Consider the following 27,301-nt stretch of genomic DNA (forward strand, 5'->3'; position numbering starts at 1 on the left):
TGCCAATGCTGGTTCCCATTTTGCAATGGGAACCTGATGCAGGGCTGCCTCTTGCCTGGAGGGTTCCAGAGAGAGGCTGTTGGTATTCCACACCCTTGAAAGGACAATCTGAATCCAAGACCCTTCAACAGAGGAGAAAAGTGAGCTCTGGAGGCCCAGGCCTGTTGCCTCCTGCCCCTGCAGTCCTCCCTCCCAGTTTGTAGGCTCAGTCCTGCTCGTGGTGCAGGATATGGAGCGCTGATGCTCCATATGCCATCTTGCAGGTGCCTGCCACTGATACCACCCTGCAGATACCTCCCAGACCAGCTTCCATGGTGCTCTCAGGCAGTGTCAGAAAAAGACAAGTACTGCAGGACAGGACAGTAGGGAAAGTACCTCCCTGCTCTGTCCCAGGCTTGAGAACAACTGCTATAGGCACATGCTTAGAGCCTTTCACTAGGTAAGAAGTCTAGGTTGTATCTAACCTTACAGTAGAGCTTGTACTGTATCCCAGTACATAAGAAGGAGGTATGATGGGAGGCTGAGCTGCCAGACTCTGAACACTGCATATTTTCATTCACATGTATATTTTTTCTCCTGTTTTCTTACCCTTCAGCAAAAACCTCTCTCCAGGCGCAAGTGTGCAGCCTGCAAGATCGTAGTGCATACACCCTGCATCGAACAGCTGGAGAAAGTGAGTAGAGCCTGTTAAGCCCTCCCTGCAGCTTGCAAAACTGTAGCAGCCTTGTCTTGGGCAGTGAAACACAAGAAGATGGAGGAACTGCAATGTGTAATTGCAGAGACTGGTCTTCTGAGGAGACAGTACCAAAATGAGGATCTAGTGATATGATTGGGACCCCAGGCCCCATTTTGTTCAGTAACCAAGATATGTTTTGTGGCAAGTACCAAACAACTCCAAAGGTTGTGGATCTTACTGTAGTGCAGTAAATTCCAGTAGATTTCCTTCAGGTACGATGGTTTTACTGGTTCTTCTCCTGTGTTCTTCCTACAGATAAATTTTCGCTGCAAGCCTTCCTTCAGGGAGTCAGGATCCCGGAACATACGGGAGGTGAGACACGTGCCTTAGACTCGGCCCACATCTGCATCTCCCATTTCCAGTTTGGTGTAAAGACACCAGATGCTGCCAGCGTGTTGCCCATCCAAGTGGAGGCATCATGTTCCTTCCTGCTCCAAGGGAGTGGTGCCATAAACGGGAGTTTCTTTGCAAGGCAGCAGCCCCGACTGGGTTTGAAGAGTGAGAAGTTTGCAGGCAGCAGATGCAGAGCATCCGATGGTTTGCATGTCCTGAATCTGCATGGGAGGAACTTACAGACAGTGGTTTTTGGGAGAAATTTTGACCCTTGTGTTGGGTCCTCAGGCACATAGATGAGGCTGTGGCAAACAGCAGGTCCCCACGTCTCCTGCAATTTGGAAGGAAGCAGTATGGGCTCATTTCTGGCTTTATCACTCAGCTCTGACCTAGGTGCCACAGGTGGCGGTGGAAGTTGCCCACAGTAGTGGTATCAGACCCCTTCAGCCCATGTTGTTATGTACTGGGCATAAGCAGTGGCCTGGAACCTGTCTGCTGACCTGCACTGGTGGAAGCCGCTGTCAGCCTTCATGCTTCACCCTCCAGCCTGTGGAGCCAATGTAGCCTGTGCAGGGCTCTGGAGTGGGTGTGGGTGGCTCAGTCATGGGCCATGTTGGTAACAGAGCTGCCCCCAGCACACTGTGTTTGTGCTGGCACAGCAGACCTAGCTGGGGAAGGATGTTCAAACATAGGGCTGCCTGCTTTGAAATGCTGGCATGACGTTGTAAAGGGAAGCTTTCAGCATCACTTTAAACCCTTCTTTCTTGCTTTGTTTTTCTTTCTGTGCCTCCTTCCCATATTGCTCTTAGTCTAGCTCCCTTATTTGTGCTTCATTTACCTTTTGGACTCTGCTAACAGCTTGCTGTCTCTGCTCAATTGTCTGTCTCTATTTTTCTTCTCTCCAACCTCTACAAATCTTTTCTCCCTCCCCTTTCTTGCTTTTTCTTTTCTCTCACAAACTCTGCTTCTCCATCCTGTCTTTCTAATGCTTCTCAGTTCCTCCAAGACCTCTTCCTTCCTGTTTCCCTAAAAAGGTGTTCTTCTGGCCTTTGTGGTGCCAGGGATCTCCTTCAGGGTCAGCCCTTTTGCTAGATGTGCCTGCTTGGACCCAGAGCTGAGCTCAAGGCATAGCCCTCCTTCTGCTCCTGCTGGATTAATATCCACTAAAGCCAACAAGACTCTTCATCCCCTCATGTGTGCTGCACTCAAAGGAGGCAACACTGGAGCTGACCCCAACCTCCTGCCAGTTTCTGTCTCTCATCATCATGATCCCAAAAGCTGTCAGGAGCAGGATGTTGGGCCCTGTCATGCCAGCCTGTGAACTTGTACTCCCTTTCTCTTTTTGCTTCTCTCTCTGCAGTTTTCCAGCCTGTTCCCGGTCCAGGGCTGGAAAAACAGGATAGGATTTAGGACAAGTGGTACTTCATTACAAAACTTCTGAAACCCTCACAATCACTTCTGCAAGTCCCAGCCCTGAACCCACTGTGAGCCTGCAAGCAGAGCAGAGGTGCTGCCGAGCAGCCTTGCTGCCCACGCTGGCACTGAAGCAAGCTCAGGATTGGCCTGGGGAAAGAGCAGGGGGAAGTGGGTGTGAGGGCTTTGAGGCTGCCACTCTTCTCGAGGAATGTGGAGTGAGGAGGTTCACTGCTTAGCTGCAAGCACTTCCATCTTCTTCCTATGGGCACAAACTGTGTCTCTCCAGGGATTTTCACGCCATCCACCAGCACATTTTTCACCTGGCACTAGGGGCATCTGGGCAGAGATGTTAGGGGACAGAGATGTGCTGCTGCTTACCCACTCTCCATTGGATCTGCTTTGTGTGATTCTCAGTCTTTAGTTTCCCCGTCCTCCTTCCTATTTCTTCTGGTTTTAATTCCCTTTTCTTGGAGCATCTTAATTTGGCCTCTTGTCCCCTGATTCTTTGGCTTTGCCTTCTCAGCAGGTGGGGGGCTGGTCCTTATGAGCAGTGGTTTTGCTGCGAGAGCAGAGGTTGGCTGGCCTGTGTCCATTCCTTCTGCCCGTTCCTGTGTTCCCTCCTGCCCTGGGCCCTTCACTTCTTTTTTTTTTCAATTTTCCTTTTTTCTTTTCCGTTTAGCCCATTGTTGTCCGACATCACTGGGTGCACCGGAGGCGGCAGGAAGGGAAGTGCCGGCAGTGTGGCAAGGTGAGAGGGCATCTTGGGCATTTTTCTCAGCCTGAAGGAAACCTAAGGTCAAGCCAGAGACATGCACAGGGCTTGGAACCAGGGACATCCCACCATTCCTGTCTGGCAGCAAAACCAAGACACGTGCCCTGCTTTACTCAGTGAAGTACTGTGTAACTGCTTCCCACATAGAGTAGTTCTTCCCCTGACAGAGACTGTCTTCCTGACATGCTTTCCTTGAGCAATAAGGACACCCCTACAGAGCACAGTGGCCTCCCTGGTGCTGTTGTGATTGGGACTGTGTGACAGGATCTGGAGGGCTCCAGCTGCAGGCATGCTCTCTTTGTTAATGTCTCTTACTGTTGGATGATAGGAAACTGTAGGAAATTCCCTAAGCCTCTTGTCCTTTCTTCCATAGGGTTTTCAGCAGAAGTTTGCCTTCCACAGCAAAGAGATTGTAGCCATCAGCTGTTCCTGGTGCAAACAAGCGGTGAGCAGAGCCCCCCTGAATGCCTTTCCAGTCAGTTCTGCACGAATGACCTCTGCTTTTTGCCGGGGCTCCCCGAGCTGCTGCTCGGCAGCCTGCCCTCAACAGCTCCCCCTGCTGGCAGAGACTGTACTATGATATTTGCAAGCTCCTTTGAGAAACTTTCTCTTCATTGCCTTCCCGTTACAAAATTCCTGCATGGTTTCATCCAGCACTCCCTGCATTGGCATGGAGAACCTGAGAGGAGGGGATTGTGGCTGTGCCCAGCAAACTGAGCAGCTGAGTTTTCTCTCTGTCTCCTCCTTGGCCAGTATCACAGCAAAGTATCGTGTTTCATGCTGCAACACATTGAAGAGCCCTGCTCACTGGGGGCTCACGCTGCTGTCGTCGTTCCTCCCACCTGGATTCTGCGGGTCCGGCGGCCCCAGGTGAGTCACTTCAGCTCTTGGGGCTCTTTCAAAGTTACCACTTTGCCCAGTGTCTCTTCACAGAGTTTTTGTGTTTGTTCCTTTTCTCTACAGAATCCACTGAAGTCTAGTAAAAAAAAGAAGAGGACATCATTCAAGCGGAAATCCAGCAAAAAGGGGGCTGAGGTAAGATATGAGGGGACTGGGAATGACCTTGTCTTGGAAGGGCAGAGGGACTGTACAGTGAGGAGCAAGGCTGAGAATAAATGTGGGCTTTTCTGGGTCTGTACTGACATTAAGGATGTTGAGCTGGAGGGAGCATGCCTGCTGGCAGGGTATATCCCAGAAACAAAGCTTATGGGGTGGCTGGGATGTTTTCTTTCTCCTGCTTCTGACCTGCATGATGTTAGGGCTCAGCTGGAGGTGGCAGTTTGCATTTCCCCAGCTTTGTTGAAGGATCTATGGTATCTCTTTGTTGAAGGATCTGTGGTATCTCTTGCAGGAAGGGAGGTGGAAACCCTTTGTCATCAAGCCCATGCCAGCTCCTCTCATGAAGCCCTTGCTGGTGTTTGTGAACCCCAAGAGTGGTGGGAATCAGGTATGGCCTTGGCTGGTATGTCTAAGAAGACATCTCTGTGAGGGCATTGCCATTTGAGTGCTGAGCTGTCATCACAGTTTTGGTGATGCTTCAGCTGCACAAGAGGCCACAATGCCAGTTGCTGCATAGCAGTTCCTACCTCGGCCAAGCTTTGCCTGTGTCCCCTCCAGAATGGTGTTGTCTTAGCCTGTCCCCAGGCAGGACCAAATGCCTCCTTCTGCTGTCCACTGGGAACTCAATATTACCTGAAGTCTTTCTTCTCCCCATAGGGAGCCAAGATCATCCAGTCCTTCATGTGGTATCTCAACCCACGGCAGGTTTTCGACCTCAGCCAGGGTGGACCCAAGGAGGCGTGAGTACTGATGGGGGCAGCACCTTTCTCTCCCCCATCCATGTCCCAGGATTCCTCCTGAGAGCTCTTCCCCCAGCTCATAGAGGGAGACATGGATGTGGCTTTGTGAATGCCAAGGGCTCCGAGAGGCAGCTGCTGTGTAACACCTTCAGTAACTCTCCCCTCCTCAACCTCCCTGTTGCCCACAGGTTGGAGCTGTACCGCAAAGTCCACAACCTCCGGATCCTGGCGTGCGGGGGAGATGGCACGGTGAGTCCCCAGCCCCTCCATCCCCTGGTGCCCCTTCCCCCAGGCCTTTCCAGTGCAGACAGCAGCCCTCCTTGTTGTAATCCAGAACAGGACAAACTGGGCACACTGCACCCATGGTACAGCTGGTAGCAGAGATGCTGTGGGTCCCCTCGTGCACTGTTCCAGGGAGTGCTAGTCTAACATGTCTGGATTTGTAGCCCTTTTGAGGGCCAGGGTCCTCACTGGGGTTACTGGTACGTCCTGCAGCACCTGATTAGAGTGTTAAAGACTGTGAATAGCCTCAGTTGTGGCTAAGGAGACCCCATCTCTGCCCCTCTGCCATCGCTAGTGCTCTAAGTCACCTCTGCCTGCCTGCAGGTGCCTGAGATAACTAATGGTTTCTTTGTACTCTCTTGCTTGAGCAGGTGGGCTGGATACTCTCCATTCTGGACCAGTTACGCATCAACCCACCTCCTCCTGTGGCCATCCTACCTTTGGGGACAGGGAACGACTTGGCCAGAACACTGAACTGGGGTGGGGTAAGTGATGGACACAAGAACCCGCTGCTGAGAGAGCAGGGCTGAGTGCTTCAATCCTTGTTTCAGACACGTGGTTGGAGATTTGCATGGGCTCATGTTTCAACTTCCTGTAAATACAGAGCAACAAATAAGTGCAATTTGGACGTTGCTGTTCTTCTGACATTTGAATGGTACTGCATTAGATTCTACAAAAGCAATTGACTTTCCAAACTTCGGAAAATTTTTAGAAGGAAGATGTATTGTTTTAAATTTCAAGTCCCATTTTGTTGTGCATTCAAGTAGAGTTGATCTCTTCTACATCTTTTATTCTGAGATGCCTTACCAAAGCCTGCTGTCTGGGGTATCTCTCTGGGAGGCCGGCATGAGACTCCCCAAGTCCTTCTCTTCACCAGGGTTACACAGATGAGCCTCTGTCCAAGATCCTATCGCACGTTGAAGATGGGAACATTGTACAGCTTGATCGCTGGAACCTCCATGTGGAGCCAAACCCTGACACAAGCCCTGAGGAAAAGGATGAGGCAGCTGCTGACAAGGTGGGACACCTCTCCATGTCTGTTCCCTGTGCTAGAGTCTGCATTCTCTCTTCTGTCACTGGCTTGGGCAGTCCCAGCACTTGGGGCTATGTTCTCAGGTTGGTGTTTCCCTCTCACTCCTCCAATTCCACCATTCTGTTCATGGCTCTGAGCCACAGCATTCATAGCAAGAGTGTATGTAGAGTTCATAAATAAATGCCTACCAAAGGTTTTTAACAACAACTTACAACAGGTATAAGTCTTCTGTGAGACTGTTTTCTTTAACAGAAACATGGGTGACTGCAGAAACCTCAGAGAGCAGAGTGTGTCCCCTTGGACCGTTTCCCTTGCCCCTAGGAGCCAGGAAATAATCCATCATCTCAGGCTGGTGACTTCTGTATTTTCCTAGGGAAAAGGCAAGCAGGATCTTTCAGCCTCATGAGCACTGTAATGGCTCTGCTGTAACCTGATCTCATCTGTGCCACAGGCACATGCTGGCGGCCTCATCCTTATTTCTCCTTTCCATTTCAGCTCCCTTTGGATGTCTTTAATAATTACTTCAGCCTTGGCTTTGACGCACGGGTGACGCTGGAGTTCCACGAATCTCGAGGTACAGGGCAGTGACAGGACTTGGTCGGTGTCTGTGGGATGGGCCTGTTCTCATTTGTGGGTTCCTCAGGAAAGGGAACAAGAGAATTGCTTCAGGGGCAGAGCTGGAGGTGAAACATGAGGAGCAAGTCCAAGCTGCAAAGGGGGAAAAGGGGTGCCTGCACAGGAAAGAAGCTGGGGCCTGACCCCTGGCTGAGGCTGGCTGGAGAGCTGTGTCTGAGGAGAGCTGGCAAGTAAAATGTTTCCATGTGTAGGCCAGTGACCTGGACTTTTTTCTCCTTTTCCCTAGAGGCCAACCCAGAGAAGTTCAACAGCCGGTTTCGGAATAAAATGTTCTATGCTGGGGTGAGTGTGTGGGGGATGTCTGAGCCTGCCGTCATAGCAGCCTTAACGTCAGCTGCAGCACAGGCCTGGACCCACCTCCTGCCTGCATCCTAAACTCACCCATAAGCTACATAGACCTTCACATGCATCCAAGTTAAGCCCCCCAGCCCAAAGCTGGAAAGTTGCTGGAGAAATACTGCAGTGCTGGGAGTCCAGCTCCCCTTTGGCTGTGAGTGCTGCTGGCAGTACAACTTGCTCCGTGGCCTGCAGTACAGTTGCTGTATTGATCTCCTGCCACTATTGTTCTTGATCTCAAGCTTAGGGGTGTTCACCAAGGCAGGACCGCCCTGGAGCTGTGGGAAGGCAGACTGTCCCCCCTGCAGAGAAAAAGGAAGCCTTTCCATAGTCTGCACACTACTTTGGTCTTTTATTATATACCTTGGACCAGTTACAGCTTCCTGGCTAATTACATCATTCTCCTGTGTCTCACCTGAGAGCTTTGCATCTCAGTATCATTTTTGTTCCTCTGTCTCCCCATCCTCAATATACTTTCTAGGCATGTGTCTGGTGACTGGTATTCAAGCAGTACTAAAGGCTGAGTGCTGCTCCATGCCATCTCACACCTGTCTCGCTTGTGTCTCTTTTGCTGTCTGCACAGTTAAGCCCAAAGGGGAACCATGCTGTCCCTCCTGGAATCTCTAGATGGGGTCACTTCAGCTCTGTTTGGTGGTACTTCATATCAGCTTGAGACTGAATTTGTCTCTTGTTACTTGATTCTCACTGTAGGAGACTCATCTTGTCAGCTCTTCCCTAAAGTCAGGACTGGGCTGGCAAGGGAATACTAGAGCATGTTACTGACAGTGCCTCAAGATTTTTGGTAGGCAAAATAGCAAGAGGAATGGATCAGGTTGTTTTGGAGGAGAAGAGGACTTCTGACAGTGAATGAAAAGGGGGTTTGCAGGTTTGATCAGCTGAGGTCTGTGTCAGGTCAGAGGCAGGCTGAGTTGCAGGTCAGAGGCAGGCTTCCTGGCTTCCCGTTCTGGTGAACACCTGGGCACTAACTCTGTCTCTTACCTTGGCAGACGGCCTTCTCCGACTTCCTCACCGGGAGCTCCAAAGACTTGGCGAAGCATGTCAGGCTGGTTGTGAGTGTGCTGGGGTGCTCTGGTCCAGGGAGGGGGTGAGCTGTGGAGGTGTGAATAATGTCCCTTGGCACACTGAGTATGTCAGGGTTGGGGAACGAATGGGGAACTTCCTGGGAGCATCAGCTTCCCCTGACTTGGAGAACATTCACTATAGGGAGCAGAGGAGGGAGGTCATTTCTTCCTAAGTGAGTAGGATGGACCAGGCTCCCCCCTTACAGCAGCCTGAGCACCCCTGTGTTGTCTCTAGTGTGATGGGATAGACCTGACCTCCAAGATTCAGGACCTGAAGCCCCAGTGCCTGGTCTTCCTTAACATCCCAAGGTGAGCACCCTCAGGACCTGTCTTCATTTGCTGGGCTTTTCACACCTGTGCTGTAGATCTCTGCCTGGGTTTGGGGTGCCAGTCCAGGTATTTCTTCTTGTCCTTTCACAGGTACTGTGCAGGCACCATGCCCTGGGGCAACCCTGGGGAGCACCATGACTTCGAGCCCCAGCGCCATGATGATGGCTGCATTGAAGTTATCGGCTTCACCATGACATCACTGGTGAGTTAGTGCTGTTGCCAGTTGTAGGTAGCAATCAGGGGAGTGAATGGTCCCATTGACCAGGTGTCAGCCAGCCCACAGCTCCACAGATCCTCTCTGGAGGAGTTGTGGTTCTGGCCTATATGACAGTGTCTGCTCTCTAAGATTTAGGTGAGGTGCTGTCATGCCCTGGTCTCTGTGAGTCCCTTCTCACTGAAATCATACCTGAGACCCTCAGAACATTGTTCACTTGTAACATCCAGATGACAATGGATGTTCCCCTCATCCACGTCTCAGTCCATGTTCTGCTCTCACTCTGGACCCTTTCACAGGCTGCCTTGCAAGTCGGTGGCCATGGGGAGCGGCTCTGTCAGTGCCGGCAGGTGGTTCTCACCACATTCAAGGCCATCCCCATGCAGGTAGATGGAGAGCCCTGCAAGCTGGCAGCTTCCTGCATCCACATCTCTCTGCGCAACCAAGCCAACATGCTGCAGAAGACCAAGCGGCGCAACTCCATGCCTCTGCTCAATGAGTAGGTTCCTCAAATTGATCTGCCACCTCCTCTCCAAGGAAGGATGGTTGGCAGGGAAAGGGATGGGACTGATCCGTGACTGGCCGAGGCATTTCAGTCCTTTCTTGGATAGGGTCTGGGAAGGGATTGGGTCACAGAAGTAAGACCAGACCCTGATGCTGGTGCCAAGCTCCCCACCCCAGTCTATACAATACTCCTGCCTATTTTGGAGGGATTGGGGCAATAAGGAGAAAGCAGGGTGTCACTTTCTGAAATCTTCCTTTTTCCTTGCCCCCTGCACACAGCCAGCAGCCAGTGCCCGAGCGGCTGCGGATCCGAGTGAGCCGCATCAGCATGCGCGACTATGAGGCACTGAACTATGACAAGGAAAAGCTCAAGGAAGCCTGTGAGTGACCAGCTGAGTGACCAGGGGGTGGGAACTGCAGTCCCCAAGTATGGCAAAGCCTGTAGCTAAACTGTGAGGTGTTGGAAATGGGGCATGGGCTGCTCCCTGAGTTAAGCCTGTGCCCTGTCCTTCAGCTGTGCCACTGGGGATCATCGTGGTTCCAGGAGACAGTGATCTGGAGTTGTGCCGGACTCAGATTGAGAAGCTACAGGAGGTGAGTCTGCATGAAAAGCGGTCATAGCTTAATACTGAGAATGAAGGGACTCAGGGAAAGGATTTTGAAGCCACCTTGACCTGCACACACCACCATACAAACTCTTGCTTTGGGTCACGCTTAGAGGTCACGGTTTGCCTTCACCATGTGGTGAAGGCAGGGTCCCAAGCTGTATGCCTTGTTGCTCCCTGCTGTCTGACAGCTTCTTTTTCAGCATTCCTTTTCTGACTGTTCTCCAAGCCCAGAAAGTGACTCTGAAAAGCTACAGGGTAGTATAAAAAGCCAGCACACATCCTGTGGGGGGCCTATAACCATTCAACCCTTCACAGGCTCTGTGTTTCCTGTCACAGCTCCTCCTTCTCCAGGTGCCTGAATTAGGTTTATAACCCCTCCCACTCTTCTCATTTACAAGCACTAATTTTTATGTCCTTGCCAATGTACTAGCACGTCTGTGACCTGTACATAGACTATGTTACTGTTGGTCCTAGTGAGCAATGCCTTCTAAGCCCATAGTGTGGCTTCTGGTGCTGCACTGCTCAATCTGATTGTTGCAGAGAAGATTGAAGGGACCTTTCTTAGTCTGCTGTTAGCTGGCCCTTGTGCCTGTGGGAATCCCATGCATTGTATGTGTAGAGTCCCTCAGAGCTGAGTTGCAGAGCTGCTTGCCTGGGCTGGCACACTGGCACCTGCCTGTTGCTGTGCCTGCTCTGTATGCATGTCCCCTGCCCACTTTGTGCCCAGGCACTGGTGGGGACAGACAGGCAGGCACATGGCTAGCAGCTCCTGGGTTCACAGAGTAATACTCTCCTGCTGTGTCAGTGTGATAGACAGATGCCCCTGCAATCTCCCGCACCTTTAAAACTGTGCAGTGTGGCCGTTGTTCCTTGGTCACCTCATGGTTTACCTCTTGTCACTCCTTGGGTAAGCTCTGTGCTCTGATCTTAAAGCCAGGCAAGGACCTTGGCCAGACAGTCTGTAAAGCCTAACATGGCAGCACATCAAGCAACTCCAGTGGGATGAGAGAGGGACCGAGGGGCTGCCCAGATGCAGGCTGTAACAGGACACCTTGCTTTTCTGCAGGATTTCCCTGCACAGCCCTCTGCTTTAGAGCGCCTGCTCTTCCAGGTGTGTATGGCCTCTCTCTGTCCTCTGGGCCCATCTGCCATGTCCACTGTGCCAGTCTCAGGGGCTCATCTTGTGACACTGCTCTACAGTCAGCTCCAGTCTGTCCCATGGTGCTCCCTGTTGCAGTGTGCTGTGCCTGTGTTCAATTTCATCCAAGTGCCTGTGGTCCTCTATGTCTGCAGGGACCTCCCAAAGCAGGAGAAATGCTCTGAAGAGGGATGCAGGGGCCATAAGCTATGTCTTTATCCTCTCTTTTATTATGCAGGAGGGAGATGGAGCCAAGCCGAAGACAGTGTCATTCCAGAGGCTGTCACCCAAGTGGTGCTTCCTGGACTGTGAGTATCCCCCTTCACTAGGAGCTGGGTCTGATGATGTGCTGGCAAGGTCCTTTGGTCTGCCAGCTCAATGGAGGTAGGGGATGGAGATCCACATGGCTGCAAAGATCCAAGGGTTATTGATGCCTTAGAAACCACAGAAGCACCTGAGAATTAGGGCATAGGAATTACAGCTCCTATGCCCAGAAAAGTGGAGGAATTAGTAGCACAACTGAAGTGTGTCAACACCAATGTGTGCAACATGGTTTACAAACAGGAGGAGCGAAAAGATATGGTAGAGCAAGAAAACTATGACATAGTTGCCATCACAGAGACATGGCAGGATAAGTCACACAGCTGGGGTGTTGCAGTGGATGGCTATAAACTCTTCAGAGGGACAGGCAAGGAAGGAGACCAAGCTGATCTCTTCCTATGTTGAGATTACTTGCTCAGTGAAAAGCTGTGGATGTTGTCCACCTGAACTTCAGTAAAACATTTGACACTGTTTCCCACAGCATTCTCCCAGGGAAACTGGCTGCTCGTGGCTCACATGAGTTCACTGTTCACTGGTTAGAAAACCAGCTGGATGGCCGGGCCCAGAGAGTGGTGGTGCCTGGAGTTACATCCAGCTGGCAGCCAGTCACCGGTGGTGATCCCCAGGGCTCAGCATCGGGCCTGGTCCCATTTATTGTCTTTATCAGTCTGGATGGGGAGATCAGGCACAGCTCAGGCACTTGCAGATAAGCTGGGTGGGAGTGTTGATCTGTGGGAGGGCAGGAAGGCACTGCAGAGGGATCTGGGCAGGCTGGATCATGGGCCAAGGCCGATTGCATGAGGTTCAAAAAAGTAAATGTCCTGACCTTGGGTCACAACTGCCCCGTGCAGTGCTGCAGGCTGGAGGAATGGGAGCTGGAAAGCTGCTCCGCAGAAAAGCACCTGGAGGTGCTTGTCAATGGCAGCTGAACATGACTCAGTGTGTGTGTCTGTCAGGATCTGATTATTAAGGTTCTTAGGAATGCCCCTGCCCAAATTAAGGTGAAAATGAGACCATATGTCAGTGACAATAGTATGGGTTTTTGACTGTAAATATGAGAGAGAGAGAAATAGAAAATAGGTGTGGGGACAGAAAGAGAGTAACAGGGACAGAATAAAGAAAGTATCACCACTCTGTGGATCCCAGTGATGTTCTATTGATCCTCTCCAGCTGGTCTTTTTGGTGGTGAAGGTCCCCTCAAAAAAGAATAGAATCTGATGGGTTAATACACACTCAGGCCATATATAAAAATCCCTACCTTCCTGGAGTAGGAGGACAGTTTGCCGCTGTCTCTTCCACATTTGTTGCATTACGTGCTGTCCTGTGGTGCAAAGCCTCAGGAATGACTGTGGAGGCACTTTGGGGGAGCTTTGATGGATTAGTGCACCCCCTCAGCTGCCCCTCACGTGAATGTCCCATGGATGTTGCCTTCCCAGGGCTGGGGGTTCCATAGCCAGTTTGTACAAGGCAGGATGGGTTCACAGCCCCTGAGCAGAGGTTACAATGCACCAAAACTTCCTCCCCCCACTCAGATGGGGTGTGAAATCTGTGCAAACCTGCTCCAAGCAAATGGGTTTGTGGGCTACAGCCTCCCCCACCCCAAAGCAAGCCAGAGATGATTCTTAGCATGACTGCTGGGTTGGTCTCACATTCTTGCCCTTGTTTACTTGTTTGTTTCAGGTGATTGAAGAATTCCCTTTATTTAATCTTAGCAGTTTAATTTTCAGTCTAAACTCCCACTCAGGTATCTTCACGGAAGCTTCTTTGGTTGTAGCTTCTTTATACAGTTTTTATACAGTTATAATGAGTAAAACTTTATAGCAGTGTTTGAGGCATGAATTATTTCAGTCTCTGACAGTGTCCAGGTGGCCTAGAAGGCCAATGGCCTTCTGGCCTGGATCAAGAAAATTGTAGCCAGCAGGACCAGGGCAGTGATTGTTTCCTTGTTCTCAGCCCTGGTGAGGCCACACCCGGAATCCTGCATCCAGCTTTGGGCCTCTCACTGCAAGAAGGACACTGAGGTGGTGGAGCATGTGCAGAGAAGGACAATGGAGCTGATGAAGGCTCTGGAGCACAAATTTTAGGAGGTGTAGCTGAGGAAGCTGGGGTTGGTTAGCCTAGAGAAAAGGAGGCTAAGGGGAGACCTTGCCACTCTCTACAGCTACTTGGAAAGAGATTGTGTGAAATTGTGTTTGTCTCTTCTCCCACGTAACAAGCAAGAGGATAAAGGGAAATGAATGACCTCAAGTTGCATCAGGGAGGCCTTTTTCCCCACTGAAATGGGGATCAAGCATTGGAACAGGCTGCCCAGGGAAGTGGATGAGTCCCTATCCCTAAAGATACTTAAAAGATGTGTAGATGTGGCACTTAGGGATGTGGCTTGATGGTGGACTTGGCAGTGTTGGTTTAACGGTTGGACTCGATCTTAAGGGTCTTTTCCAACCTAAGCAATTTTTGTGATCATTCCGTGGTTCTGTGAATTTGGGGGGGGGTGAGAACAGGCGTTCAGTGACAAGCGACAGGGAACCATTGAGGCTTGGGACTCATGGATGTTGGGGTCTTTGGGGCTGAGCACAGCAGTGCTTTCCCCCAGGCTGCATGTCTGGCTGCTGACCCGGAGTGGAGCAAGGGGAGTCTGTGGTTCTCTTGCCCCTGGAGCTGAAGGCAGCTTGGTGGTGTGTGTTTGTCACTGCGGGACTGCTGGGGATGCTCTCCTGAGTCGTGCAGGCAGGGGGCCCCCCTGCTCCAGCATGCCCAGAGCCAGGCTCACCATGAGCATAGCATTGTTGTGGAACAGCCTCCCTGTTGGGCTGCAGCTGCTGCTTCTCTCCTGCCTGAAAGTGCCTTTCTCTTCTCCCTTTGCCTTCTCCGACCAAGAACCTCTCTCTGTACCTGGAAGCTGGCTGAGTGAAATGCCCATTTGTAGCATTTCATCTCTCTGATGCCCCAGCAAGCAGCATGTAGACCACAGAAGAGCACAGCCATGGGTTGCAAAGTGGGCCTGGGAAGGCTCGTGCTAGGCAGAGAGGGTGCAACTTCTCCCTTCAAGGTTCTAGCCCTGTGTATGGTGTCACTACTAGGACTGCTGTACCAGGGCCACTTTCCCTTCTGCCAGTCTCCCAGCAGCAGGTTCTGGGCTCAGGAAAATGTGTCAGGAAAGAGACTAGAGTCTCATTCAACACAGCACAGGTTTGTTCAAGTAGCTGAATTATAGGCCTTGAACAGTAGCTCCCTGGATGCAAATATCCAGGATAAACATGGCTCTTTCACTCCTCTCACCTGCTCTAGCACATCCCCACTCTGTTTGCAGAGAGACTTCCTTGAGTCTGCAAGAATCCCACTGCAGCATCCTCTCCTGGACTGGCACCAGCAGCCTGTCAGGATACTGGGGAAATGTTGCCCTGCATAGGAATCCAGCTGTCCTGGCACTGTGCTTTTACTTGTCCTGGTCTCCCTTGGTGATGCCCTTAATCCATAACCTCTCCCTGCTCCCCTAGGGGTGGTGGCCATGTGTGTCTGGTTCCAGCATAACCACTTGCTCTGTTGGAGCTTCTCTCTCTCTGTGGTGATCTCTTCTCTAGGGAAGAGGGATGCACTCAGACAGGCTGGAGGCTGATTCGGAGCTCTCCTGCCATCCTAGGAGACAGGGACTTGGATCTACAGCTGGTGGTGGCATGCTCTGTTGTGCCACACATGCTCTGAGTGGCCTCATGAAGGTCCTTAGTCAAGTCAGCAGGAGGCTGAGCCCTCTCTTTTCCCAGCCTCCTGTAGTGCCCCCATTTCTGAGCGCTGTTCAACAAGGCGCACCATGTTAATCGCAGCAGTTCCTCACCTGGTATAAGAGAGTGCTGAGATGTGCACTGCATAGCCCTGAGCTTCATCTGCTTGGAATAATGCTGGAGCACCTGAAAGCCCCCAGAAAGGCCATGGCATCAGCTAGTTGTGTTCCTGCCTTACCTGTGGCTCCCTGCCAGGAGTCATTGAGGAGAAGGTAGCAAGCAAAGGCGTGTTTCACGGGGACATGGTGGTCTGTTGGCCTAAGGGGCTGTCTCTAGGGTGAAGACACCAGCAGATTCATGAAGGAAAGTGGTTTGCTCCTGGTCAGGGGCTGCCGTTTGCTCTGCTGTACCCTCTGTGCAAGGCATGAAGTGGCTGGATAGCTCACTGTCACTGGTAATGGGAAGAGGCGCTGTCTCACACCAAGGATCAGCCTGTCTCATTCTGTTCCTGTCTTACAGCAACCACGGCCGATCGGTTCTACAGGATAGACCGCGCACAGGTGAGTGCAGCCTCACCCTGCACCGGCATCCCCTGGGGAGGTGCTTGCGTGTCCCACCTGCACACAGGCCAACAGGCTTAGCCTTAGGGCCACACAGGTCTCACACCACTGACCTGGCCTTTGGCATCCCCCAAAGGGATGGCATGATGAGCCTGGCCCAGGACCAGGCTCAGCACCTCCAGGTTTCTAGAGAAAAGGGAAGAAGCCTGGGTGGTAGTGCAGAACCTTGGGTTGAAAGCTGCCTGCAGGGCCCTCCAGTGCAGCAGGTAAGGAATAGCAAACATAGCAAGACTGGCCAGGGGACCTGCCAGCTGGGATCGTCTTCACCAGTATTAGATACTTTCCTTAATGATCTGGGGAGGGGGGTGTGGAGATAAGGTTTACAAGGTCGCTAAGGCGGCAGGAGACAGGAAGCCTGAAAAGAACAAGGAGATGCAAAGGCTCCCGGGCACAAGACTGTTCAAGCCACCATTGCTGTGCAAATGGGTGGGCCACAAACTCACCCAATGGGATATGAGGGGATGTAGTTTTGCAGAAGTAGGTCTTGCTTCTGAGGAAGCATGTCCTGACTTGTGTCTTTCAGGAACACCTAAACTATGTGACAGAGATCTCTCAGGATGAGCTCTATGTCTTGGACCCAGAGCTAGTGGTCACTCAGACTGTGAGCACTTCTCCTGCCATGCCTGACCTCGTGGACTCATCTGCCACACCCCCTGGGCACCATTTTGCATTTCCTTCCTGTTCCTCCTCTCCATCCTCCTCTCCTGCCCCCAGGTGAGTCTGAAATGGGGGTGCTGGGTCTCAGGAAGAATGGGCAGTGATGGGAGAGCTAGGGTTGGCTTCACAGCATTGATCCCTGGGCCAGATTACAGGGGAGTTCCCTGGAAGTAAGCAGGAATTCACTGTTGAGTAAGGCCTAGGGATGAGATGCAGTCCTGTTTTCCTTGTTCCTCTGCCAGTGCTGCCCAAAGTAGCCACCATCACCAGGCGGCTCAGCCATGGGGTCAAGCTCCAGCACCTGGGCCATGGGGCAGAGGACAAGGGTGTCTCTCAGCCAAACCAAGGCCAGTGATGAGTATGGAGGAGCAGAGGACAAAGGTCTCTCAGCCAAACCAAGGCCAGTGATGAGTATGGAGGAGCAATGGCATCGGGAGCAGCAGTGGAAATGGGAATGGGGAAGGGGAAGAACCCAGATCAGGGAAGGAGTGCTACAGGCAGGTTTCTCCATCCCTCTAATGGTGGCATGCCCATTAGGGCCATCTGCTGCCCGGACTGGCAGGGTTAGTTACACTTTCTCTTCTTCCCTTCCAGCGCTGAGCCTGAGCACTGCCTTCCACATAAAGGTGAGTGGAGTCCTACCCCTGGTCATACCCCCTCTTGTGTTGCACTTTTGCTTTCCTGCCATGGGTTTTTTTGGCCTATCCTTTCCCTGGTGAGCAGGGAAGAGCCCTATTGTTCCATGTGTTCTGAAACATGGAGCCCTGCAGGCAGGTGACCCAGAGGTGAGCACAAGAGACTTGACAGTGATTTGTGGAGTGGCCCAGCCAGGGGCCTTCCCAGCTCCAGCTTGCGGGAAATTATGTGGCAAGGGGTTAATCCCCCACCTGCAGGGCTGAGCGTTGTGGACTGGGTTGGGAGGCTGTCTCTGCCTCTCCCTGAGGAGGTGGGAGCACTAGATCAGGGGCCTCACCAAGATGAACAAATGGAAAGAGTTTCCTGAAACTTGATTGGAGCCTGGAGGTGTGAGTGAGTCATTGGTGAGAAGCAGCTTGGCTGCTGGCTGATGCCCAGGAGACCTGCTCCCCATTTTCATCACAAGTTATCCTGCCCAAGGGCAGAGACTACTCCTGCTGCATCTCCCTGGGGCTGAGATGTGGCTGCACCCCTAGCTACGTGGTGTCTGTTTCCTTTCCCTGGCTTGTTCCTTACATTCCTGAAGGTGGAGAAGCCATGTAAATGCAGTCTGACCAAAGGGTTAATCCCTGGAGGAGCTTGTGCTCCTGCTCCACGCCTCTGGTGCCCAGCTCTTGTCTCCAAGATTAGATAAGCAGTGTTCCAGATTGACTTTTCTGACCCTGACACATCTCTCTTTGCAGATGACCTTCTGATAGAAGCTGCCAAGAGTGGCAACTTCAGCAAGGTAAGTCCTCCAGCAGCCTGGTGCAATGAGCAGCCAAGGCTGGCTCCTGGGCTGGTGTGCCCCTTGGGTTAAGAGAAGCCCTGCCAGCTGTGCTCCCCAGTTGCCCTGGAGCAGTGCCTGTCAAAGGCCTTCCTTCAGGAGTGGTGGCTAGAAACCAGGCAGGCTTCGGCAAGGAGCTCTTCTGGTTCATCTCCTGGGAGACACAAAGGGAAGGGAGGAGAAGGGAAGGGACTTGGTAACATGGCTGAGCTAGCCAAAGCTTCCCACCAGCAGCAAGTATCCACACAACCTGTCAGACACTCCAGGCACATAATGCTGGGGCTTGGAGCTGGGAAATGCAACTCATCCTGAGCAATCTGACAATCCTGTAGTTCCAAGAGCTGCACCAAGCTGGAAGAGACCTGATGGTGCGAGATTCCTCGGGCCAGACTGTCCTCCACCATGCTGTCAAATCAGGAAGCAAGGACATCGTCAAATACATCATCGAGAATGGTGAGCTGGAGTCAGAGTGCCACTCTTAGCAAAGGAGCCTGGCAGCAAAAAAAAATCAACCCTCTGCTCAGAGGGAGTGGTCCTGGGCTTAGATCCCTTCCCTCTGGGTTTGCTACGTCATCCTTCTGGTGTATGGGCTTTTCCTGGCTTCTGTCTGCCAGTACTGGGGTGTCCTTATGGCTATTGCTGCATCCTGGCAGGGATCAGCATGTCTCTGGGAAACATTTCTCAGTGTCTTGCTTCTGCCTTCAGGGCAGCTGACCAGTTGTTTTTGGCAGTTCCCACTGAAATACAGACAGCTTTACTTTTATTTAGATATTTCTCTGTAGTGAGTCCACAACCACTTCTTCTTTCCTGGGATCAGCTGGGCTCAAATGCCATTGCTGATCTGAGTTCTTTGAAGCTAAGACTTTTGCAGGCAGCATGAAAATAGCAGCCCCTATGGAATGATGCAGACTGTGACCAGGGAGTGGGCAGGTCTGTCTCTGCCAGGTCTGTCTCTGCCCCAGAGCCAGGTCTCACTCACCTGCACTCTTTCTTTCCACAGCTCCTTCAGAGATCCTTGATGCCACAGAGGAGGAGAAGTAAGTCGCTGCTGGCTTGCATTACTTGTTGGCCAGACCCTCTGTGAAGTGTCCAGTTATAGGGGCACTTCAGCTGCCCTTGTTCTAATTGCCAGCCATGATTGCCAGTCCATTTTGGACAGACTGCCCCTGAGTAGCAGCCCCTCCTCTGCCTGGACAAACACACAACTTACCATCAGCTGCTGCTGCCGCTGAATTGCTCTGTCCCTTGCTGCCACCTGCATGTGCTGATTGTCCCTGTTCAGGGGGACATCTCACATCTCCTGCTTTCTCCTTCTCAGCGGTGAAACCAGCTTGCACCAGGCTGCAGCCTTACGCCAGCGCACTATCTGCCACTACATCGTGGAGGCTGGGGCCTCGCTCATGAAGACAGACCTGCAGGTGACAATGGGAACGGTGGCAGTGGGGCTTTCTAGGGTGACCAGAGGGCTGGCAAGGAGCAGAACCAGCAGGGGAGCAGAGCAGGGGTGATTTGGGTGAGGTGTTTGCCAGTCAGAGAGGAGCTGACATGGAGTACCTATGCTTGTCCAGTAGAGCCCAGCTACAGAGGGGTTAAATTCCTCTTCTCCTAGTGCTTCTCTCCCTGTTGTTTTATTAAATTAGCAGCAAGGGGCTGGAATGTCTCATCCTCGACTCCCCCTTCCCACCCTCAGGGGTTAGAGCAAGGACATTCTCCCTCCCAGCTGCAGGACTCCAATGCTCTCCCCCACCGGCAGTCATGATGGGGGATCTGGGAGCTCCTCTTGGTGGGTGAAGCCAGCCTGTGGGGAGCAGGAGCAAGCAGTTGCAGCACTTTCCCTCACATGCTGAGTTAATTGAGCTGTGCCTTAGTGTCAGGGAATTGTGCCAGCCCTGGCAGAAGAGATGCAAAAGGGGAGGGCTTGGGGCCATATTTTGGTACAGGAGATTCCCAGGGCTGGCATACGGCAGAGAGGATGTGGTCAGATCTCTCTGGTGGAGGCTTGTAGTGATAGGCTGTAGCAGAGGTGATGTAGAACAAGCCAAGAAGGTGCAATCTGTGGGTCTGGGACACCCATTAGGAGCCCAGTTGAGGGGTGCTGGTGGTGGTGAAGCTTGGGGTTTGATTTAGACAATGCACATTCCTGTTTGCCAGCTGCCAGGAGAATGCAGTACAGATACTCTGGCTCCCCATCTCTCTTCCTTGGTCCTGTCTAAGGCTTAGGCCTTGCACAGTGCCCAGAGTGGGACTGGCCTAAATGGAGACTCAGCTGGCAGAGACAAGAGGAGAGGGCAGTTTGGGGTGCATGGCCCCTCTCTGTTCCCAGCCTCATCATTTTCCTGAAGGAGAGGAACAGCCCCCAGCCTGCCAGCTCAAAAGGGAGCCTTGCTCAGGCATGCGGCTGCCCCAGGGAATGGGTTTGCACGTGCCTGTGCAAAAGCATGTCGCATGTCGGGTTTGTGGCTGCCTGGGGACCCCGCTGTGCTGCTGCACTGACCTCTCAGGGGCTCAGGGTCACAGCCTGCCTGCACAGGCAGGATCCACCTCATTAGAAACCCTAGCAGCAGACCTGTAGCAAGGCTTTGGAGCAGACTGATCCTGCTCTGCAGTGGTGAGGGAGGCTGAGCCTTATCAGTTGGAGTGCCTCAGCCCAGCCGGGCAGGGAGGCCCTGGCAGCTCCGGTTTCAGGCTGCAGGCAGGCAGTGATGCAGAGGGGCTTCTGCAGGGGAACAGGAAAGAAGCTTAATTCGTCCTCTGTTAAATGAGTGATTGCATTCAGGGGATGTGGGGAGGGGGCCATCAAGGAGAGCCTGCACCAAAGCACTGAGTGATCTCCATCCCCTGATGGTGTGGCTGCTGGAGGTTGTGTGCAGGACCACGGGGTGTGCCCAGTCTTGGGGTGCACATCCCAAGAATATTTCTTGCTGCATGATACCTCTCTGCAGCCACACATGGATGGATGGGCTTTTGTGCACAGCCACATCCAGGCCCAGCGGAGGACTCTGCATGTCTGACCATTGTTCCTGATGGAGAAATATAGCTGGGGGCTGCTCAGAGGCCCTGGCACACTGCTGCAGCTGTCTGTGCCCTGCTGTGCACCAGGGGATGAGCTGGGCAGGATGGGTATCCCTTCCAGGGCTGGTTTTCAATGGCAGCGGCAGAGTGCCAGGTTTCTGTGGCCTTTCTCAGTGGCACAGCAGAGCCTGGGCACTTGGAGAGGTGGAGCAAGGAGCAGGGGGAGGGAAGTGGGAGAGAAGACAGAGCTGGGAGTTGTTAACAGATTTGCTTTTTATGGAGTGCGGGAGTTCATTAGTGGACACAATCCAGATGGCTGCAATAAGCGGGTGAAATGTGATCCTCCTTCGGGAGCTGGAGCACGCTAGCCAGGCTGTGAGAGGGAAGGGGGGTTGGTATGCTTGGGCATTCCCCAGACATACCCCTCATTCCTCACCCTTTCCCGCCTGCCTCCCCAGCACAGGGGAAGAGCCGGTCAGGGGGACTAGCCTTTATCTCTTCTTGGGTGACTTGTGTTGCCCAGGGTCAGTCGTGTCCTAGCCCAGGCCTGGAGCTGATGGCCCTTCAGGGGACAGCTCCCAGGCCTGCAGTAGTCATGCTCCTCAGGAGCACACTTTGCTCCCATGGTGAGTACATGGACATTTGGCTGCCACCTGACTTGGGGTTTGGCTGCAGGCTCTGCTGGACCCAGCCACAGGGGGAATGGGGACGCCCTTGGGTGCCAAAGCAGCCTTTAGGCAGCTTTCGGCGCTCTTGACTTGTCGCCTCCCCTGCGCAGGGAGACACCCCGAAGCACCGTGCTGAGAAGGCCAACGACCCCGACTTAGCTGCCTACCTCGAGAACCGACAGCACTACCAGATGATCCAGCGGGAGGACCAGGAGACAGCTGTGTAGTGCTTGGCGTGCCTTAGCCCGAGCCAGCTCTTTCAGGATGAGAAGAGTACAATGCCAACTGCAGAGATGTATCTGGCCCAACCCTCCCCAGATGCCAGCCTGCTCCCTGGAGATGGACACAGAAGAGCTCTGCCCCAGGTGGGCTGGAACTCTGTTTATGAGGACAATGGATATTTCAGACTTGAATCCTGATTCTTTGTGTGTGCCCTTCACCTCTCATTCATCACATTCCCTGCCCTAGGTGGGCTCTATCCTCCAGCCATGTTGGAGCAGGCCAGGCTGAAGCCTCCAGTCACCCTTGTTCATGGGAGTAATTCCAGTGCCCCCTCCACAGGCTCCTACCTATAATCCTTATGGGATATCATTGCTCAGTCCTTCTCTCTGCTGGCAGTGCCCCTCTTTTAGGTGCTTGGCTAGGTTTGTGTCCTGTTCCTCCTCTCCTGTCTGGCACAGCTGTGGGAGGCACAGGCTGCAGAGGCTGTGAGCCACAGACTGCCCCAAAGGAAGCACCACAACTTACTGGCCCTGCTTTCTTCTCCCTCCTGGGGCTGCACCAGGTCTCTGTGTTGCCCTACCCAGAGCCTTCTGCAGCAGGAGGGAAGTCACTTGTGCATCCAGACTTTCCTCAGAGTATCTGGGTCTGGTGCAGCTGGAAGTAGAGCAGCAGGTGCTCTCCTGATGGACCTTTAGTTCTCAGTCAGCAGTCTGACTCAGGGCTGGGATGGCATGGAGGAAGGCTACCAAACCCTCTCACCACGCTTCTCTCCACGGGGCTGGGTGGAACAGTTTGCACACCCACTCTGCTGAGCATCTCTTTGTGAGCCAGCTGCAGGATGGTGGAGAGCTGCACTCAGCTGGTGCAGTGGCAGCTGTGATGTCTGTTGTATTTCCCAAGTGCTGAGTTAGATTCAGCTGCCCTCCTTGCTTGGGTTTCCCCCTCAATGCTAGACTTTGCACGAGGCTGGATGGGCAGTGCTGGGGTCAGTGCTGCTCTCAGGGATCCCCTCCTTCCCCCCAACCTGGCAACATGCATCCTCTTAGGCTGACTCCTGCTATTCCCCAGACTAGGCACAGGGCTTTGCAGGGAGCTGACCAACCCACCTGGGTAGACCATGAACCCGCCCTCTCCAGTTTTAGTAGAAAGAAGGATTTGGATTCCCAGGAACCATCAGGGCTCCTAGCCCTGAGTCATGCCTACAGTGGGATGGAGTTTCACAAATCGCCTGCCATGGGGCATGAGGCACCACAATCCATCTCCCCTGTTGATGCTGTGAGCACTTGATGCCAAGACATCAAGCCAGGCCTTAAGCAAGGCTTTTGCAGAACTGAGTCTCTGAGACCAGGAGGTGCCCACAGAGGAGGAAAGCTGATGGCTCTGAGCCTAGCAGACCTGCTTGGCACTTTTGGGTGGGCAGTGGTTTTGAAGGGAGTTGCTGTTCACATCTTTGCTCTAGGAGAGGATACTGCTGCTGCCATGTGAGGTCTGTGCAGTCCCTCTGCACTGACATGCAGCTGTGCCCACTGGGTCATGCTGGGTGGCACTGTTTGACTCCCTCCAAGTACCAAGAAAAGGGTATGAGGACACTGTAGGGAACCAGAATACCCTTCCGACTTTTTGTCCGGGGGCAGGGTTTCCTTGAAGGATGGGGATGCTGTACTGGGGAGCAGAGGCACAGGGCAGTGCAGGGTGCCCAGGGGCCAGTGTCAGTGTTGGCAAATAATAATGATAGTGTACTAATGCATTGACAACTGGGACACTCCAGAAGTGCCTGGAGTTCTCAGCAGCACTGCTGGCAGGCCACTAATAGACAAGGCACTGTCACTTCTCAGAGGTCCACACCACAGGATGCCCAACTTGGCCCAGAGGCATTTAAGCCTCAGCTTTTCCCTTTCTCCTTTATAGTTTTTTGTACAGGTAGTTGAGAGACACACTGTCCCCCTCCCTGCCTAGCCCCTCCATGCACCTGTGAGCTGAGTTGCTGTGCAATTCCAAGCCTGCTTATATTTTGGTGAAGAAGGAGGGGGTGTTGGTTTCCCTGCTCCCTAAGGGCAGGGGTTCTGTGCAATACCTGGGTCTGTGTTTCTTAGACACTGTTGTAGGATTGTATTTTTGTAATTATGTGAGGGTGCTGGCTCCAGCTGGCCCAGGGCCTGGCATGAGCCTGTATTCCTATTGCTTTTCAACTTCGACTGTTTGGATGTTGTTGTTTCTTGCCATTGTAATAAAGAGATTGATGTTTTAGTTCCTGTCTCCTTGCTGCATCTGCAAGGTTGCAGCAGGCACTGCACAACGGATGCCCTGCATGGCACAGACAAGGTTGGATCCCAAGGCCTCTGCCCCTGTCCAAACTTGGGGGTACTTTTGGGACTTCCCTGCTGGCCCGTGTCCTTGCTCACTTCCTAGCACAGCATCCTTCTGGGACTGTTGCTAGACACAGGCTCTTTGTCCTGAGGGACCTTCTCCTCCATTCTGCATCATACATCAACGCTCAGTATAATGTGGGAAAAGTAGAAAGTGCGCTGCCTTCCCAAGTGATCCCGAAGGCCTTGGAAGTGTGAGTCAGCAGCCTGCTATTGCTCCTTGGGGCAAAGGCAGCAGCCCCAGCAGCTGCCACAGCTGTCAGTGGATACTGCAGCACCATCCAGCCTCCAGTTTCAAAATGTTTGCTGGCCTTTTTTTGTGGTGAGCTGTCCCCAGCCACGCTGCTCTGCGGGAGATGAGCCTGCCAGGGGCTCTTCCTATTCATTTCCAGCTCCAGCAGGGAGTCTTGTGCTTTTGCCTCCAGTGCTGAGCAGTGAGAGCAGGGATTATCTCTGCCACTCTGCTGGAAGGACTGCTCTCTGGTTACAAAAGCAGAGGATTAGGGACACTTCTGCTTCCAGACTCAGACTCATAAGGATGACTGTGGCCGACGCACTTCTATCCTGTGGAGTTTTCCTTGGAAAAGGAGGTAATTTGAGTGGCCAGTGGTGTGCTGGTGATGGAGCCAGTGGGTGATGAGGAACTATACTCAGACCTATATTTCTCGGGGCAGTTTGGCAGCCTGCCTAGTGCTCCTGCCAGCCCCTCTCTGCCCGGAGAAGCAGCCGCCTTCCCTGCCTGCATTGTGCCTTCCACCCCCACTGTGCCTCTCTTTCATGGTCTTCAAACTTCAGCTCCTGCCCAGAGCTAATAGTGAGGATCAGTAGCAGGTGTAAGGCACACCAAATTGTCCTGGCCTCCCCAGGGACCAGGTGTACGTGGAACTGGGAGGAGTGGGCCCGCTCTGCTTCAGTGCCCAGACCCCAGCATGCTGGCAATTGGCCCACATCTCAGCAGGGAGGCTGTCAGTAACCATGGTGATTGGAGTCTTCCAGCCGCCCCAGTGTCAAATATACCGTGGGGAAGAAAAGCAGTCCTGCTATGCTATCACTGTGATGAGGAGTGTTGGAAGAGGGGCAGTGTACATTTGGGGCAGAGTCCTGCCCTTCTCTCCAAAGGGTGTCAACATCTCCTCTTTCTCCTTTTCAGTCAGGTGCTGGGGCTTCAGAGGTCTGTCTGCCCTCCTGTGGGATGGAAGCACACCTGGGGTGTAGGCATGTGTGCAGGCTGGAGAAAGCAATGCAAGCCCAGCCCCAGCTAAGCAGACCTAGGGTGACGGCTGTGGGCCCTGTTGATGATTACCTAGCATACACCTCAACAAGGAAAAGATCGTTCCTCTCCCATGCATGGCTGCATCCCTGCACTGATACTGCAGCAACATCCACTACCAGTTCCCGAAGGACCAGGCTTTGACCAGACATGGAAAATGCAGAGCTGATATGCAATGAATTAGACTGTGACATTTTAAGGGCTCAAGTTAAAAAGCTCAAGTTAACCAATTGCAGGGAAATGCACCTGGGTTGGTCACACTCCCTCTTTTTTCCTCCTTTCCTCAGTATGAGGCCTCTTTGCTGCAGTCAAGGCCTTTTGCTGCTAATTTGAGCTGAGGAAGGAGCCCAAAGGGACCAAGCACAGCCACTGCTGAATGATGTGCACCAATGCATCTCTGCTCTCTCACATAGCTAGCACTTGTCTTCTGGTCCCCTGGAACGAGTGAAAATCCACACAGGGCTTCACTGTACCTTATGCTGCTGTGCCCTGGGGACTCCAGCGAGATCTTCAGCTCCTGGCCAGAAACAACTGAAGAGAAGCAGCAGTGCTTGCGCCGCACCTAGTTCTTTAACATTTACATTTCTTTAGGTCTTGCTTTGCCCATTGCAGTCTCCTGGTTCAGACGTGCAAACCTGATGTACACCTGGGTTCTTTTGTACACTGAAGTTTGTCTCAGCAGCTTTCTTCAGGTTGAGTTTAAAGGCCTAGCAGTGGTGGGAGGTTACTGGCTATAGTACCTGCCCAGCTATCAGGATCTATTTCTGCATCCTGGGCTCAAACCTACAGCCTGGCGTCTCCAGATCCCTCACTACACAGAGCAGTACCTGTTGCTGTGTGTGCAGCAGGAACGGGAGATTACATGTTCCCACATTTACCAGCTCTCCTCAAAACCTCTGCAGATGTTTAGGAAACTGCTGGCAGTCTCTTGGAAAGTGATTCCTGGTTTCGAAGCAGCTCATAAAAAACAGCCCCGCCCTGCAACCCCACCTGTGGCAGCCCTGTTCTCAGCAGACTTCTTCCAGGATAAGAGGTGGAGAAATTACTCCATTCCCTACCAGAGCCCCATTTTTCTTGAATGACACTCTCCTTTCTGGCTTCTAACTCCAAAAAGGAATTGGCTTTGCTGCTGTCTTGCTCACCTCCCAAGAAAAGGTGGTGGGTGGGGAAAGGAGCGGTCACATCTGCACAGTCCTTTTCATCCCCCACCAGCAGTCAGATACCACTGCTTGGTCCAAGGGCTGCAGCATGTCTGAGCTGGGGACAGGCAGGTGGGTCACAAGGGACGGAACTGGGGAGATGCTTGGGACAGTATGTAAGTGATGTACCCTTTTTCTGGCAACTTCCCACGAGGGGCAGAGCAAGCAGAGAAGGGTGAAAAGGGCAGAGATTACAAAAAGTCTGTCCATTGATGCCAGTGGCCTGAATGGAGGAGGCATCCACGGCGCTGGTAGAGACACAGGGTGGTTCCCTTTACTCCCCCGAGGTGCGGGGATGTCCCCGGGGCCAGCTTCCATCGGAACTCAGAGCAGCAGCCCCCAGGGGAGACGCTGCTCGGCTGTTCAGCTGTGCACCCTTGGCCACTCGTTGATGTTGGGGTGCATGGTCACCTGAACCCGCACGGGTTCCCTGGTACCGCACCGCGTACGGGTTGGAGAGCACAGCAGGAAGATGAGAGGGGACAAGGGACAGGAGCCGTGCCCCACGGGACCTGACGCTGCCCGGGCCCAGCTCGCCCCCGCCCGAGGGGCCCCGGCTGCCCCCG

The 27,301-nt window shown here is 52.9% G+C and overlaps 1 protein-coding gene across 10 annotated transcripts in view; it reads left to right on the forward strand.

Annotated features, from left to right (window-relative positions):
* Positions 1-24,147, forward strand: part of DGKZ (diacylglycerol kinase zeta) — a 60,887-nt gene extending 36,740 nt beyond the window's left edge. For 6 of the 10 annotated variants that reach the window (XM_005480044.4, XM_014266613.3, XM_074543052.1 and 3 more), the window contains 28 exons: positions 596-673; positions 992-1,048; positions 3,165-3,233; positions 3,631-3,702; positions 4,011-4,292; positions 4,609-4,704; positions 4,974-5,056; positions 5,245-5,305; positions 5,710-5,823; positions 6,216-6,356; positions 6,867-6,945; positions 7,234-7,289; positions 8,351-8,413; positions 8,661-8,734; positions 8,846-8,957; positions 9,269-9,468; positions 9,753-9,853; positions 9,988-10,067; positions 11,148-11,192; positions 11,458-11,527; positions 15,779-15,819; positions 16,403-16,593; positions 17,131-17,162; positions 17,916-17,959; positions 18,331-18,451; positions 18,999-19,035; positions 19,317-19,416; positions 21,789-24,147. In XM_005480044.4, coding sequence (XP_005480101.1) covers positions 596-673; positions 992-1,048; positions 3,165-3,233; positions 3,631-3,702; positions 4,011-4,292; positions 4,609-4,704; positions 4,974-5,056; positions 5,245-5,305; positions 5,710-5,823; positions 6,216-6,356; positions 6,867-6,945; positions 7,234-7,289; positions 8,351-8,413; positions 8,661-8,734; positions 8,846-8,957; positions 9,269-9,468; positions 9,753-9,853; positions 9,988-10,067; positions 11,148-11,192; positions 11,458-11,527; positions 15,779-15,819; positions 16,403-16,593; positions 17,131-17,162; positions 17,916-17,959; positions 18,331-18,451; positions 18,999-19,035; positions 19,317-19,416; positions 21,789-21,905 — 2,616 coding nt within the window. In that variant the 3' untranslated portion in view covers positions 21,906-24,147. The remainder of the gene's footprint in view (positions 1-595; positions 674-991; positions 1,049-3,164; positions 3,234-3,630; positions 3,703-4,010; positions 4,293-4,608; positions 4,705-4,973; positions 5,057-5,244; positions 5,306-5,709; positions 5,824-6,215; positions 6,357-6,866; positions 6,946-7,233; positions 7,290-8,350; positions 8,414-8,660; positions 8,735-8,845; positions 8,958-9,268; positions 9,469-9,752; positions 9,854-9,987; positions 10,068-11,147; positions 11,193-11,457; positions 11,528-15,778; positions 15,820-16,402; positions 16,594-17,130; positions 17,163-17,915; positions 17,960-18,330; positions 18,452-18,998; positions 19,036-19,316; positions 19,417-21,788) is intronic. The other 4 variants (XM_005480048.4, XM_026794465.2, XM_026794463.2 and 1 more) reach the window with 3 other exon arrangements.
* The last annotated feature ends 3,154 nt before the right edge of the window (positions 24,148-27,301 follow it).

The sequence above is a fragment of the Zonotrichia albicollis genome, chromosome 6, assembly GCF_047830755.1.
Source record: "Zonotrichia albicollis isolate bZonAlb1 chromosome 6, bZonAlb1.hap1, whole genome shotgun sequence".
NCBI lineage: Eukaryota > Metazoa > Chordata > Aves > Passeriformes > Passerellidae > Zonotrichia > Zonotrichia albicollis.